The following is a 15,291-nucleotide window of genomic DNA, read 5'->3' as shown; positions in this document are numbered from 1 at the left end:
CCTGTGGTGATCCCGACTCCCAGAACGCCAATCAATAAAGTGTGTATTTCCAGAAACATAACAAAGACACCAAACGGTTGCATCTGATGACCTCGCAATCTATGCAGAGACCCGTTTGAAGAAGGAGTAGAGATACCCGAGGCAAACATGTACAGTGAATATGAGAGACGCCGATGACCGCCAAAATACAGATTTGGGACATTTAGAAGTCCTCGTCGAAATTGAAGTCACCACCATTCTCTGCCTTCGCATCGGTCTGAGCGGCGGTGTCCTCGTGTTTCTTTTGCGTGCCGGCCATGACACCGGCCTTTTGGTAGTCTCCGACGCGCTTCTCAAAGAAGTTGGTCTTTCCAGCGAGAGAGATGTTCTCCATGAAGTCAAAAGGGTTGGTGGACTTGTAGAACTTCTCGTTACCGAGGGAGAGGAGCAGGCGATCAGCGACGAATTCGATATATTGCTTCATGAGGTTGGCGTTCATGCCAAGAAGAGCGCAAGGAAGAGCCTCTGTCAAGAACTCTTGCTCAATCTCGACTGCCTCGGTAATGACGTCTTGGACGGCTTGCTTGCTTGGGCGGTGGTTCAGATGGGAGAAGAGCAGACAGGCGAAATCGGTATGAAGCCCCTCGTCACGGGAGATGAGCTCGTTGGAGAAGGTAAGACCGGCCATGAGACCACGCTTCTTCAGCCAGAAGATGGATGCAAAAGAACCACTGAAGAAGATACCCTCAACGGCGGCGAATGCAACAAGACGTTGAGCAAACGTAGAGTTCTTGTCCTCGATCCACTTGACAGCCCAGTCGGCCTTCTTCTTGATGCAGGGAACTGGTACACGTTAGTATTCAAGAGTCTACTACTTTATCAAGCTTGTACTTACTAGTATCAATAGCGTTGAACAGATATGTCTTTTGGGATTGCTCTTTGATGTATGTGTCGATGAGAAGAGAGTATGTCTCGGAGTGGATATTCTCCATCATAATCTGGAAACCGTAAAAGCATCGCGCCTCCGGAACTTGAACTTCACCGCTGAAGCGCTCCACAAGGTTCTCGTTCACAATACCGTCGGACGCTGCGAAGAACGCAAGGACGTGAGAGATGAAATAGCGCTCGTCGTCATTGAGTCTGTTATTCCAGTCATGGAGATCCTTGGATAGGTCAATCTCTTCAGCGGTCCAAAAAGAAGCCTCGGCCTTCTTGTACATCTGCCAGATCTGGTATTGAAACATATTAGCCTTTGTCTCCCACCAAAAACTTGTATGAGCTACGCGTCGACGCGACTGACCTCGTGGTACTTGATTGGGAAGAGCACGAAGCGTTGTGGGTTCTCGCGCAGCAATGGCTCATCGGCTTCCTCTGGCTTGATTGTGGGCGCAACCTTTATTATCTCGGTCTTCTTGATTTCTTCAACGACGGGTTTCTTGTTGTCGATGTCGCTGAAGATAGGCGCGTCGGCCTTGAGTGACTCGTTCTCTTTGTTGGCAGTTCCGAAGTCAAGCTTCTTCACAGGGGAGTCCATCTTGAGGGATTCCATGCCAGTGGCAGCCTATGGTGACACGAGTTAGCATTAGACTCGAACGTATGGACGACTTGAAAGGAGGACGATAGGTCGAAGGGGTGTGGCGAGGACTTACTGCCTTGGAAGGAGTGACAATGGAAGTCATATTGAAGTATTGCAGAGTTGAATGATGAATGAGGAATATTGTATTCGGTTCAGGAAGGATTGGGATTGGGATCGTGAAAGCAGGAGAGAGGTAGTAGTTGTTGTTGATGGGAACGGGTGGTTCGAGGAGGGCGGAAGAAGCCTCTTAATAGCAAAAAGACACCGCGTATCTGGTCCGTGCACCGACTAAAGAAAACACGCTAAAGACAAACGCGTCGAGGCCAGAAATTCGGCTGAATCAAAGAGGCTGGGAGTCGGGAGTCGGGAGTCTAGTCTTGGCTTAACCTCTCACGGGCCCGGATCTAATCTTGCTTTATCAGATCTTAATCCCGGAGGCAGGAAGGCAGGAGGTTGGCGACAGGAGTGGATATAATTGATATAGTGGATATTGGTAGTCATGACTTGGAGAATCGTCAGCTGTGAGAGGCCGACTGGTCTTGTGCCATGCCAAAGCTGGAATTTTAATTTTATTCAGATACAACTACGTACAGGTTGGATGTTTTGTCTGCTAGATTTAGCATATGAACCGATCCCGGAGCTAACGGTCGTGTTCCTGGTGGAGCCAACGTGATTACGGACGCGCTACTTATCCATCAAACTTCGACCCCTTGTTAGGCATATCTGAACGCGAATACCGGCACAATTCAGGTCCGTTAGAATAAATGACTCGTAAAGCTTCTATTGTTGGTTCCACTCTCATCTTTTACTCGCGGGTATTCTCTAACATCAGACATCAAGTCGCTACATAAACATCGCATAAAACACCACCCAACCTCATCACACCGTATCATACCATCCCTCTGGAAAGAATCAACGCCTGCCCTTCCGCGAGGTAGACTTGTTGCCCCGAGTTTCATTGTCATATGCGGCTTCGGGCCTTCGCACCTCATATCCCATCTCGGGATCTTGTATCCTCTGCTTGCTGCCCCCACCCCTTACACCATGGTCATGCTGCTTTGGAACTTTGCCTGTGCCATGTCGAGTTGACGCTTGATTTGCATAGTGAGGAGGTGGATTTTCGTCGCTGCTTTGTACATCGAATACATCGGGATCGCTAGGGTCGATGTCAGGAGCGATCTGACCTCGTGCTTCGAGACTCTTCGCTCCCTTCTCTCTCAGGTAATGCTCCAGGATGACGGCGTTCTTGGTATTGGCCCGGAATAAGGCATCTACGATATCTCCGAGGAAGGGTACCAGTCCGACGCCGAAATCTACGATGATGTTCAATATCATTTTCATCTTGACGTCTGATGGTAGGCCACCTTCAACCTGCGTGCATGTTCGGTAGACCATCAGAGCCATGAAGGCATCGATGGCATCTCCGATACTGAAGAGCAGATTTGTTAGTCTTTGGGGCTAGACCAGTGGCTGTGCGATGCGACCTACGCAGGTATGATTCCAATGACGGAACTCCAGCCAAAGCGGATTCCCAAGCAACTGAATAGACACATATCGAGGCGGTATGCGCGACGCTTGACCTTGGTAAGAACCTTTGCATCGTGAGCGGATATTCCTGGTGGCAAGGCCTTGCGCCTCTTCTTGGTCTTTTTGGAAGGTTTGCCATCAAGACGGGTCGCCGGTACAGTCTCGAAGTAGGGATCCTAGAGCACGAAATGTTAGTTGAGATGGCATTTGAACTTTCGGGCAGAATAACAAACATCTTTGCCAAAGTTATTCTCAAGAGTCTCCCCCAGAATCTTCTTGCTTATGATCTTTGCGACGAAGCTTGCCATGATTGTGGTTGTAGAGTTCAGGTGCTGAAGGTGGACCGGGTAGTTATAGTTGTAGCTGTAGTTGTAAATGGACTGAGGGGATGCTTTGCTTTGATAGGAGAACAGCACAACAAAGCGATTTCCTTCACTCAGAGAGGACCAACCGCGCTTTACTGAAGAGGGAATACCTCGGGGTGAATGAATGAGTGGTATCTGCTACTCCTCTCTGAAACGGTTGTCGTTGTCGCGCGTATGGTAAGAAGGGGCGAATGTCTGGCAGCGTTAAGCGCGAGATCAGTGGAACATGGCCATGAATCACTGTGAATGAGGGAAGGAATCAGGGTTTGTTATATACGGAGTACGAAGGTGAGAAACTGGCTTAGGCTTGAAGAGTTTATTAGCTAGCTATCTCAGGCACGCACTTGGTTGGATATTTGCAGAACCAAGATGGTTTGGCGCGCGATCGTGAGGTCTGCGCCTCCACCCTTTGCCACAACGTCATTGTTACGGTGACATCCAAACATGAGAGAGAGAGAGCACTTGGCAGCTTAACTGGATCCCGGCGATCGGATTGGATTGATTAGTAAGCAAACCCCACCTTACCCCCTGCCGGCCCCAGCCACTTTCCAAGCCTCTGTGGCTGTGGCTAAAGCCTTTTGTGCTAGTACGTAGACGGTACGCTAAAGACTGACTCGAAACAACTTCCGATCCATCAGCCCTCTTCCGCGACATCAGATCCGATCGTCTCAACTTTATTCAACGTCCGTACAACCCTCCACAACAAACCCCTTGGAACCCTATCTGCAAACTGTCCCATTTCGCCACGACCTCCTATCCCTCGGAATACCTTGGACTCTCGGGTACTAGCTGTACCTGCCGCCTCTCTGGCTTGATTTTCCCGGCTCCCTTGGCACAGTTGAGTCGTGGATATGCTGAGAACGAGGCATCATGACAGAATTAAATATGCAACTAGAAGACTGTAAGTGTTTCGAGCTCCAAAGTGGTATTCTTGCGATCATGCCATGCTTGATAACCCGCCCACTTCTATCTGCTATCCGATTACTTCGCAGCTTTATCGCGAGAGCCATAGTTAACAAACTTGATCCAGGGCTCGACGATCTCTGCGTCCGATTTATTCTGAACCTCCCGCTGGCTGATCTAGAATCGATTGAGCGGATATGTTTTCAAGTTGAAGAAGCCCAATGGTTCTACGAGGACTTCATCCGTCCCCTCGACCCCGCCCTTCCATCCATGTCCCTCCGCCATTTCTGTGAAAGAATATTCTCGCACTGCCCATTGCTTTCCGCTTTTTCTCAAGGAGAACACATGCAAGCTTTTGAGCAGTTCATGGAATACAAGGCCCGCATTCCCGTAAGAGGTGCCATCTTGCTGAATGAGGAAATGGACTCTGCGGTTCTGGTCAAGGGTTGGAAGAAAGGCGCAAACTGGAGTTTCCCTAGGGGAAAGATCAACAAAGACGAAGACGACATGGTTTGCGCTATCCGAGAGGTTTACGAAGAGACTGGGTACGATCTTGTGGAAGCCGGGCTAGTTCCGGAAGGCCGAGATGTCAAGTCAATTGAGGTTAACATGCGAGATCAACAAATGCAACTTTTTGTCTTCAAGGATGTACCGATGGATACCTACTTTGCGCCACGAACACGCAAGGAGATCAGCAAGATCCAGTGGTGGCGCCTCTCTGACCTTCCAGCGTTCCGAAAGAAAGGCCAGGCAACCACCCAGGGAGTTGTGAATGCCAATAAGTTCTACATGGTGGCACCATTTCTCGTGCCTCTCCGTAAATGGATCTTGGAAGAGAAAAAGAAAGGGACAAAGAGACGTCTAAGCAAGCAATACCTGTCTACTGGTGACGAAATATTTACAGAAGAAGATCAGGGCGTGGATTCAGCTGGCCCAGGGCAGACTGATGACGGCCTCCACCGTGGCATGCCAGATCAGAGTAGTCTGGAGGATGCAAGCGCTGCTCTGAATCGTCTTTTGAAGATACAGCAGCCTCAAGAGCTGCAAGCTGAACCAACTCCCGTTCCTCAACCTGTAAATAAGGTCGGCAACGCGTTGCTTGCCTTACTTCACAACAAGCCAGCTACTGCGAACGAACAAATCCCCAAAGTCGCACCGCCTCATACACCAATGGACCATGCCCGTGCTCAACCTCAGATGCCTCCGACACCTCACCACTTCCCACCCAGGCCTCCGCAGTTCTCCAGCATGCCACCTCCGCCTACTTTTCCATTCCATCCCCAGCAGCAACAGCCTGAGACGTTCTCCCATCAGTTGCCCAACCTCTCGCCCCAGTATCCTAGACACAACTCTCACCAGAATTTCCCGCCCCACAAGCCAACGCCACAACGGACTCAGAACCCACACATCCACCAGTCTCAGCATCTGGTTCACCCGCAACCACTCCCTCCGCATGTTCAAAGAGCTGTCTTTACTGGAGGCCCTGCTCATGCTCCCATGGTACCTCCACCTCGAGAAACACAGCCGCCACAGCATCATCCAACTGTCCCCGTAGCACTGCCTAGCCCAATGTTTCCTGGCTTGCACTCGACCATGGTCCTACCACAGCCGAAGCAGACACCACCAAAACTCACCAGTCATTCATTGGCTCTTCTCAATGCTTTCAAGATACGAGATCAGGCAGCCAGCGAGGCTCCTGCTCCGCGTGATCTCCCCTTGAGGCAGTATGCTTCAGACATCCAAACCCCTCGAGCGCAGCCGATGCCTCAAGAACTACCCGCGGATGCTTCTCAGAATTCCCAGGAGCCCCGTCGTCTGCGAGTTGGACAGCCCCAAAACGGCCACCCAGGAGCTGCTCCTCCAAGTGCGGCTGCCAGACCAGCAATCAGTGACACTCAGAAGTCAACTCTGCTCGGTCTCTTCAACAGCCCTAAAATTCTAGCAGCGGTGCCTGCAGGACCGCTTAGTGCGACAGCATTGCCTCCCAGCTTAACTCCTTCTGCAGTGGAGCTGTCAGCCGTGGAACCATTATCCACCAATGCTGCGGTCACATCTGCTCTCCTCAACGATAAGCGAGTTCCAGATCAAGCCGCAAATATTGGTACCAAGCTGGCTCTACCACCAGGCTCCCAGCTTCCTTTCAGACCCGCCACAATTCTTGCTCGGCCTGTGGAGTTGAGCGAGGAAGAACGCGCCGGGAAAGACGGCTCCGCGCCGAAGATGCGCTCGAACGGAAAGAAGGCAACACCAGTGTCAAAACGCCATGTATTACGCGCGGAGAAGTCATTATTCCAGCCTCAGATACTGAAACGGCCGCAACCAGCCGTATCGAAAACGCCTGATGATTCAACTCTACAGCAGCCAAGTTTCCCAGTACTCGCTCAACCCTCATTTGAGCGACCAGCGAGTGCAACAGACCATACACAAACCTTACTCTCCTTGTTCCGCAAAGTCCCTGTTGGCGCGACTCCTCTTTCTCAAGGGCCATCTGACGAGAAACTTATTTCGATTTCCTCTGTTGATCCAATGCCGGGACTGGCGTCGAGAACGAGAGTAGGAAGTCTCGCGTCTATGGAAATGGGTCCACGGCGTGGCAGCCAAACTCCTATATCACCTGCAGACACGGGGTTTCTGCTCAATTATCTGGATGCAGTTGCAAATGGAGTTCAGCGATGATGATGTATGACTAGGCTTAGCCATCAGACATGAGCGATGGAGTTACAGCGCGAGGGTAACGAGGATGCATTTTGGCGTGCAAATGGCATGGACGAATATTCAGAGGACATTTAGCCCAGGTACTCGGAAGGTCGTGGGCGGGGGGGTTATGGCGAGGTAGCTATGATTGATCCAAACTGTAGCCTACCGACACATATTTTTTGCTCTATAATTGTACTTTGCTACCAGTCCACTTCGTAGCATATTTGTTCCATCCTTTCTTCCAAATGATACTTCTTCCACGCCTGCGTAGGCAAATAAGATTGGTAGGCCAGAACCAAATCAACCGATCAAAGCTCGCTAGAGCATGGGTAAAGGCTGACAAGGCTGAGAAGTCGCAGCGCGGAATTTTGTCGCCTCGCCTCAAATCGAGGAATCCTCACACAAGTAGCTCAAGCTTCTCCTTCCACACACAGAGCTCACGGCTCATAGCATCCCAACCCATTCATTATGAAAAGCTCACACGCAATATTACGAATACTCTCCCAATCGCCAATATCATACATATGCAGCAATTGCCTCTCCCGCACGCTGTCTCTCGCCACCAAAACCACTCGCCTCTACTCAACGTCAACATCCAGTCCTCCGTCCAAACCTCCCCCTTCCAAACCTCCCCCATCAGCAGCCTACGCCCACCTCTCGGACCGCCGCCTTATCGCCCTCACCGGCCCGGACTCAACACACTACCTCCAAGGCGTCATCACAGCGAACCTCTCCCCGAACGCCCCGCGCACGAGCGGGTTCTACGCTGCGTTCCTGAACGCGAGTGGGCGGCTCCTGAATGACGTCTTCGTATACCCTTACGTTGATGGAGGCGGAGGCAAGTATGGAGCGGAAGGAGGAGGAGGCTGGCTGATCGAGGTTGATGCTAAAGAAGTGGATGTGCTGGCTAAGCATATCAGGCGCTACAGGCTGAGGAGTCGGTTCGAGGTTCGGGTGCTGGAGGTGGGGGAGCGGGGGGTGTGGAGTCTATGGGCAGACGGCAATCACGATAGCAATGGTAATAGTGACGGCGATTTTAATGGTAATGGCAGGAACTGGACGAAGGGTGTTATCGGATGCGAGGACTCTCGCGCCCCGGGCATGGGGAGGAGAGTGCTGCTTCCTGGCGATCGGAAGCCGGAGGCTGACCGCGAGGAATGCACCGAGGAGGTCTACAGGCTGAGGCGGTATCTGAAGGGTGTGCCGGAGGGCCAGGACGAACTGGTGAGGGAGCAGGCCCTGCCACAGGAGAGCAATGTCGATTATATGGGTGGGATTGACTATAGGAAGGGGTGTTACGTTGGTCAGGAGCTCACGATACGTACCCACCATCGCGGGGTAGTGAGGAAACGGATCTTGCCTGTGATGATATACGGGGTTGACGAGAAGGAGCCGGAGGTGCTGCAGTATTTGGGTGGCGGAGGGGGGCTGTGGGGGGCTGAGAGTATTCCGCGGGAGACAGGCATTGGGAGGTGGGAGAAGAAGGGGAGGAGCGCGGGGAAGTTCCTGGTTGGTCTGGGGAATGTAGGGTTAGGACTCTGTAGGCTGGAGACCATGACGGATGTGCAGTTGGCGCAGGGCGAGGGTATTTCTAAGGGGGAGGGGGATGAGTTTAAGCTTGAGTGGGAGCAGGAGGGGGAGGGAAGGGTAGTCAAGGTGAAAGCGTTTGTGCCAACATGGCATTTGGCGAGGAGTAACTAGATAGAGGTTACGGAATGTAAGATGCAGGATCGAGGAAGGCATATACACGACTAGGCCGAGGGGGAAGATGGCTGTGCTGTAGAGCTTTGAGGTAAAGAAAGGGCCGCCGTTACGGAACATACCACAGGTCATGACACCAATGTAAATTCGGGTCCGCGGTATTTGAAGGCACTTGTATTATGTATCGTGGGTATAGCAAAACGAACAAATCCTCTCCAACGCCAGCGCTAAAATCATCATGACCAAGCGAGGGAGTGTGTAGAGCTCACGCGGTTCCCGATTCCTGCTGCCGAATCTCCTCTTCCATCCTCTTCTTCTCCGCCTCTTTCAATCTCGCCATCGTGGCCGCAAAGTCGTTCCGCTTCGGCGTCGCTATGCTAGGCGAGAAGGAGAATTTCGGAGATGCTGAAGACTGTTCGTCAGCTTTCAATCCTCTGAAGATATCGGGACGTTTGATAGGTGTAGCTGTCTCCGCGCCCATCTTCATCTCTCCCGTCTTGCCTGCGGGCGACTCGGCAGGAACGAAGATTCCACTCTTCCTGGCTTTCTTGTCTGCTTTCCGCTTGGCTTTTGCAAGTTCTGCTTCGCGAATCCGGCGTTCGAGGCGGACCACTTCATCTTCCTCTTCCGGTTCTTGTGATTTTTGTGTTTTTTCTTCGGGAACGAGAGTCGGTTCCGGTTCAGCGTTCCGATTTGGAGGCGCAGGCGAGGAGGCCGCATTCTCGGCCATCATCGACTGCCGAGCAGCCCTCCTCTTCCTCCCCTCCTCAGCCAATTTCCTCATTTCAATCCCCATATCCGTCTCCCCTTCCTCCCTCCCCCTTTTCACCCCACTCGTCCCACCTCTCTCCCTCGCCTCCAGATCCTCCTTCATCTGCCTCCTCTTTCCCTCGAACAGCTCATTCGCCCTCTGCTTCTGCAGCTTCGCATTCCGGTGGTTGTCATACTTGGCTTTCAGCTGCGGGTCACTCAGGACATCGTTCGCTGCTTGGAAGAGCTCGTATTTGTCCGGGTCGAAGTCCTTGCCTACTTTGTCCGGGTGGTACTTCAGGGCGGTTTTGCGGTAGGCGCGCCGCAGTTCAGACTCTGAGCAGGCTTCAAAGGTGACACCCAGGAGGGCGTAGAAGTCTACGTCACTGGTTGTCCATTTCAGAAGGTCGTTGTTGGCCATGATTTTTCCGGGTTGATTGAGGAGGCAAAGAATTCATGTATGATTACGGGATTGAAGTTCAATTTGCATGTAGACTAGTGCTCGCTGACACATACCCCGTGACCTTGCGCTAGTTTAGTCCCGCGCTAAAGAATTTCGCAGGTACTTAAACTCACTCTCTCCTTCAATCTCCCTCTTTTCTTCTTCATACTTACCTTCTTGCAAGCATGCCGCTCATGAATGGCTTTGCTTACGATACGAAACCTCCATTGCACATCGGGGCGTTGAGAATCGTTGAGTATGTTTCGGCATCCTCAGCGGGGGAATTTTTGATTGCTTTCCAGGCATAAGAGTTGCCTTCTTTCATTATGATCATCGCCGTGCGCGGTGGCATGAAGAAGAGAGGATGAAGTAGGGAGCAGCTACGCTTTTGGCATGGCGACCGAAGCTGCGGTCAGCGTCGCCCCCTCCGTGCCCCCCCCCTCGTTTGCACTCCCATCTTATGCTGACTGCAGAGGATTTCTTGATGGAGGATCTGAGGTTATCGCGTTGTATTTGATGTATTTAATATTGTGCGTCACCCTCCTACCGCCGCAGCAAAAATGATGCCTCATCAAATGCTCGTGGCCTCCAACCTTGTCGCCGACCCATCCCGCCATTAGCAAGGTGACTCGGCAACGTCATGGAATGCGCTCCATGCCTTTTTCCAATGCTGTACTGCATTCTGTTACTTTGTTCAGAGAAATGCCGATGTGGAAGAGCTTTTTGGCAGCATTACGCCCTCGCTCTCTCCAATCTCGGGGTGAACGGCCGTACGCTTATCTAGGTATTTCGTTGCATATGGATATCCATCCGCTCCGACTTTCAGGCCTGCATCTGATATTTTGCACGATGGCACCGTAGCCTGACTTCCGACAGTGAATGAGTGCTCGAGTTTTCCAACAGTGTCTTGGTTGTACCTCGCATTCAATGTCGAACTCGGCTTCGGACACTCAAAGTCGTCTGTCTTGACATCAAGACCCAGCAAACCAAACCACCTACCCTGCCCGATGAATTGATTCATCTCTCGGCTCACACTTTATTGCATATTGCCCCAATAGTCTTATCGGCTCTGGAACTTGGAGCAGGGCATTGAGGACTATGAACTCCCGACGCATCCGGTAGATGACCTTTGTGCCTTGTGCTGCAAAGTTGACCCGGGATAGTCAACGTAATCACTGAAAATAGGATCCGGAAGAAGATGAATACATCAATTTCGTACAACGGGTGTTCCTCTCCATGTCTTGAGTTCCCTTTGCTTTTGTTTAGTGTGTTTGGTGACATATACAGCGACTGTCTGCTCCGTGTGTTTTCTCTTCTATCCCGTCACATCGCATAAAAATTTCAGCGCCCAAGTTTTTACGCAACTCTATGTTGGTTCACTCGCAATACTCTAAACTGCGAGCCCCTCTTCTTCAAATCTTGGTGAATCCTTGTGGCACACTGTTGCGTAGCACTGTTGAATGAATGGATTTGGAAGCCAGTATGCCAGAGACGGATAACCCGAATCGGGACAAGTATCTCGTAGTATCAACGAGTCTAGTTATTTCGATCTGCATACAAAGAAAAGATTTGACCAAACTATAAAGCGTATGATGAATCTCAAGTAAAAGCTTCAAGTGCCAATATCCTCTCTAAATCAGAACCTCCAATGAGTTACTGGCGGCCAAGTAGGAAACTGATTACTGAATGCGATCTTAAACGAGATCCAGGGAGATTCAAATCATCAAATCGGTGGGACTGAGAGGTTCTATATTGAAATCATTTGTGTAGTCGATGTCGCTATTCTTTATGAACATGATAGCCTTGCACTGCAAAGTTGATTTAACCAACATGCTTCTTGTAGCAGGTATTCTCGTGGATTCTCTAGCTAGCGTCTCGGGTCTAGCTGCTTTCATTCCAACCATTCTTTACCGACAGCAATTCTCGTTCACCTTCGAACAATTGCCTTGTCGGAAATAGCCAACTTCACCTCAGCTGTTAGCTTAACCACAAGATAGCTAGCGCCTCATAGCCGACTTCCAACCACAATCTTTAGGTCCACAAAACAGATCGATTCAGATGAACCTCTACCAATAGGATACTCGACAACTCAACAACTTGACAACCCGACAGCCAACACCACTTGCAAAGATGGGGAACGGAGCTACGGCGGTGTACCTGTCCTTGCACTTTCCTGCCCAAGGCCAGTCAGATTTCAGCGCCCTAGTCTGCGAACGTGAATACCTCGAGCTCGTCCTGGGCTTTATTGAATACAGGAAGGGGGTCACGAGTAGAAGCTCTATTAACGTTGAAGTCATGGCAGATGTTGCTGTCCAAGCTATAGCTAACAACGACCCACGTTTCTTGACTGGCCCTCCCACCTTGCACGGAGGCCTCTGTCACCTAGAAATCTTGGCTAGATTTACCGTGCTACTTGTGTTGCTGTTGAGACGCCCTGGCGAGCCATGGAAGGACAAGCAGAATCATGAGATGAAGGAGATGTGCTGTAATGCTTTTGCTCTGTTCAGGTTCTGCGAGAAGAACTTTGGGGGAAAGCAGGCAGAGAGATCGAAGCTGGTGAGAGAAATTGTGGCTGCTGCTGCAGATTTTGGCGTCGCGATTGGCTTTAATATTGGGTATGGCGTCTGTTGAAACGGTTAATGACGAATATAGAGCTAATGGAAACAGTTCCCAGCCCTTGGTTGCAAGTCAGACACCAACCCCAGCACTATTAGGCCAAGCACCAGGTCAAGAGATAGCAGCGCAGAGCAGTCAAAATGGCAACTTTGAACAGTCATACACGTATGCCTCCAACTCCTACCAGAACATGCAGCCATACCCCTCGATGTACGAAGATCAACAAGCCGCGCCAGGTCCGCACGTCACCAGCTACGACCAGCAATTTGATCCAACTATCTCCTCGAAGAAACGCAAATACGACGCACAATACTTCACTCAGCAAACTGGCCACAGCCTCTCTTCGAACCCCTCGAACCTGCCATACAATGCCCCCGCTCCAGACCAGTACCTCCAGGCCATACAACCCATCAACCTCTTCAAAGTCAAGCACGACAGCATGGTCACGCGCTACGGATACCGCGAAAGCCTCGGTTTCTTCAGCAAGTCCGTCGTCTTCCTCTACGTCCAGATCCAAGACGGCAAGCTCGACGGCAGCTACACCTCGCTCGACAAGTGCGCCCTGCTGTACGTCGATTACAAGGTTCTCCTCCTCAAGTACCTGGACTCCACCGGCCCCATGCCAGAGGACTTCCTGATCTGGCAGGCGCGGTTCAAGGGGAGCGGCAACGATTACGATACGGTCAGCTGGGCGTGGCTGTCGCTCGTGATGACTTCGACGGTTGGTCAGCAGACGCTGAAGGAATACCAGGACGAGAAGGCGATGCGGAAGGCTGCTGTCGAGGCGGGGTGGGCGTTTTTGTAAATCGTGAGATGAGTGCGTACGGTTTGAACTTGGTTTGGACTGCTTTCAAACTCGCGATATGTTAGGACTGGGCTTTTTTGTATGTTTGTTTTGTGATACCCTTGAATGTTCAGCGAAGGAGTGGCCGTTGCTGCGGCAGATATTAAGTCAATAAAATGCAGAATTCAGATACATTTCCGTTTTCTTCTCATTGTCTATTTGATGCGTGAAAAAAGCATAGTCCGTCTGGATGTTTCGAGTCAAGTCGACGGTGACCGAGTTTTACTATCCTGAGACAGAATAGATAGAAACCGAAGAAAGTACAGATATTTTTTCGGAAGAAGATCTTTCCAGACCCTTTCTATAAAGTTCCGCACCTACACAACTAACGAAAGGATAAAAATATTTTTATCTTATAGATTATAGCTTCCCCAATTCTCTTCGACCATTTTCAAACAAACCACGTCCAGCCAGCTAACGTCTTTCATCTTTTCCTCAGAAGCAAATTTTAAATTTTAGACTTCAAAGATAGATATCATAGATGCAGAAGCTGAGATGAATATAATTCCTTTTCAATACTCAGCAGGAAGACTACATCGCCCTTGATAGGCATAGAAACGGGATTCATACAATTCACTAAGGAAAGAGGGGGAGGGTAGAATTGTTTGTCTATCCCCGCCGGGCCAGACAGCTAGCTAGCTCACAACGGACTCGATTATTTTTTCAATACATACCACATACCACCTAAATACCGACGGAACCTGTAGAAAAAAAAACACGAATCTTTCGAGAAAACAAAAAGCAGTGCGCATCTATTTCTCGACCTTATCCCAGCCAGCAAGCACCCAGCCCGGCCCAACCCGCCGCGCCCCACAACACCAGGAAGCGAACTACGGAACCCAGCCTACCAGCACAATACACAACACCACCATAGCCTTTCCTCTCCTCTCCTTGCCATCTCGACCGAACCTATAACCTACAACCCAGTAGTCCAGTGCATATCTTCAACCAACCAATCCAATCGTCTACTTAAATATAGACACACACAGTGAGCGAAATAGCCAGTCCTTCCTTCTTTCTTTATCTTTACCTTGAGACTAAGAAGAGGAAGAGGAAGAGGAAGAGGAAGAGGAAGAGGAATAAGCGAGAGGGATGTCAATAAAAGAATACACCCACCCTACAACTTTTAACCTTCAACCTTCAACCTCCGCAGCCATCCCCCTAAACTAAACAGAACAAAACTTAACAAAACAAAAAACAAAAAACAAAAAACAAAAATATGAATATGAATATGACTATGAATATGAATGTAAACATGAAGAAGCCACCAAGCACCTTAACACGCCCCTCCCCAAGACAGAATCGCCGATAGGTCATAGCAAGAGTCCTTTAGCCGAGTGACCAACAATCATGTACATATACACACAAATACACATACACACACACACACACACATATATACATCTAGTTTTGCGCAAATCACCAACCAATCAACCAACCAACCAACCAACCAACCAACCAAAAACTCCAAATCCCCTCTCCTCTCTCCTCCTCCATCCTGCCAAAGCCAGCCTAAAGTAAAAGTACGGACAGGCCCTACTTAGATCAATCAGGATGAGCCAAGACCCTGCTTCTCCGTCGCTGGCCTCACCCCTCTTTACCCGCTCTACTCTACTCTACTCTACTTTAACTTAACTTATTTGCTACCTATACAACGTGGTACATAGTCCGTCTATCTGTCTCCGCGCAGGAAAAAAGAGTAGATCGATCACCTTGCACTTCTCTTTCACCTTCCACTTCTACCTCCACTTCCCCTTCCACTTCTCAACAGCGAGAAGATGCCAGGCTAGTAGTTTACTTAATCAGTGCATTGCATTCGGAGACTAGACCAGACCAGACCAGACCAGACAGAAGGGCCGCGAGGGAATGCTAACGTACTCACTCACTTACC

The 15,291-nt window shown here is 50.3% G+C and overlaps 6 protein-coding genes across 6 annotated transcripts; 3 read left to right on the top strand and 3 right to left on the bottom strand.

Annotated features, from left to right (window-relative positions):
• Positions 1 to 202: 202 nt before the first annotated feature.
• L3040_004267 (uncharacterized protein) lies at positions 203 to 1,658 on the bottom strand (the record flags this gene model as incomplete). The annotated part of the gene is made up of 4 exons (XM_007288953.2): positions 203 to 822; positions 875 to 1,208; positions 1,280 to 1,540; positions 1,629 to 1,658. 4 exons carry the CDS (start codon positions 1,656 to 1,658, stop codon positions 203 to 205), a joined length of 1,245 nt encoding a protein of 414 aa, XP_007289015.2.
• Positions 1,659 to 2,467: 809 nt separating this feature from the next.
• Positions 2,468 to 3,390, bottom strand: L3040_004266 (uncharacterized protein; the record flags this gene model as incomplete). Its single annotated transcript, XM_066154354.1, has 4 exons — positions 2,468 to 2,868; positions 2,920 to 2,984; positions 3,044 to 3,258; positions 3,316 to 3,390. 4 exons carry the CDS (start codon positions 3,388 to 3,390, stop codon positions 2,468 to 2,470), a joined length of 756 nt encoding a protein of 251 aa, XP_066011916.1.
• A 927-nt stretch (positions 3,391 to 4,317) lies between these two features.
• Positions 4,318 to 7,026, top strand: L3040_004265 (uncharacterized protein; the record flags this gene model as incomplete). The annotated part of the gene is made up of 2 exons (XM_007288955.2): positions 4,318 to 4,348; positions 4,478 to 7,026. 2 exons carry the CDS (start codon positions 4,318 to 4,320, stop codon positions 7,024 to 7,026), a joined length of 2,580 nt encoding a protein of 859 aa, XP_007289017.2.
• Positions 7,027 to 7,515: 489 nt separating this feature from the next.
• L3040_004264 (uncharacterized protein) lies at positions 7,516 to 8,748 on the top strand (the record flags this gene model as incomplete). The annotated part of the gene is made up of 1 exon (XM_007288956.2): positions 7,516 to 8,748. One exon carries the CDS (start codon positions 7,516 to 7,518, stop codon positions 8,746 to 8,748), a length of 1,233 nt encoding a protein of 410 aa, XP_007289018.2.
• A 265-nt stretch (positions 8,749 to 9,013) lies between these two features.
• On the bottom strand, positions 9,014 to 9,919 carry L3040_004263 (uncharacterized protein; the record flags this gene model as incomplete). The annotated part of the gene is made up of 1 exon (XM_007288957.2): positions 9,014 to 9,919. One exon carries the CDS (start codon positions 9,917 to 9,919, stop codon positions 9,014 to 9,016), a length of 906 nt encoding a protein of 301 aa, XP_007289019.2.
• Positions 9,920 to 12,070: 2,151 nt separating this feature from the next.
• Positions 12,071 to 13,361, top strand: L3040_004262 (uncharacterized protein; the record flags this gene model as incomplete). Its single annotated transcript, XM_007288958.2, has 2 exons — positions 12,071 to 12,555; positions 12,608 to 13,361. The coding sequence occupies 2 exons, from the start codon at positions 12,071 to 12,073 to the stop codon at positions 13,359 to 13,361; spliced, it is 1,239 nt and encodes a 412-aa protein (XP_007289020.2).
• Positions 13,362 to 15,291: the final 1,930 nt, after the last annotated feature.

This window comes from Drepanopeziza brunnea, assembly GCF_022702325.1.
Source record: "Drepanopeziza brunnea f. sp. 'multigermtubi' strain 214-2 chromosome Unknown ctg6, whole genome shotgun sequence".
In the NCBI taxonomy this organism is placed as follows: domain Eukaryota; kingdom Fungi; phylum Ascomycota; class Leotiomycetes; order Helotiales; family Drepanopezizaceae; genus Drepanopeziza; species Drepanopeziza brunnea.
The sequence above is the reverse complement of the archived record's forward strand: the minus strand, read 5'-3'. Positions and strand labels throughout refer to the sequence as shown.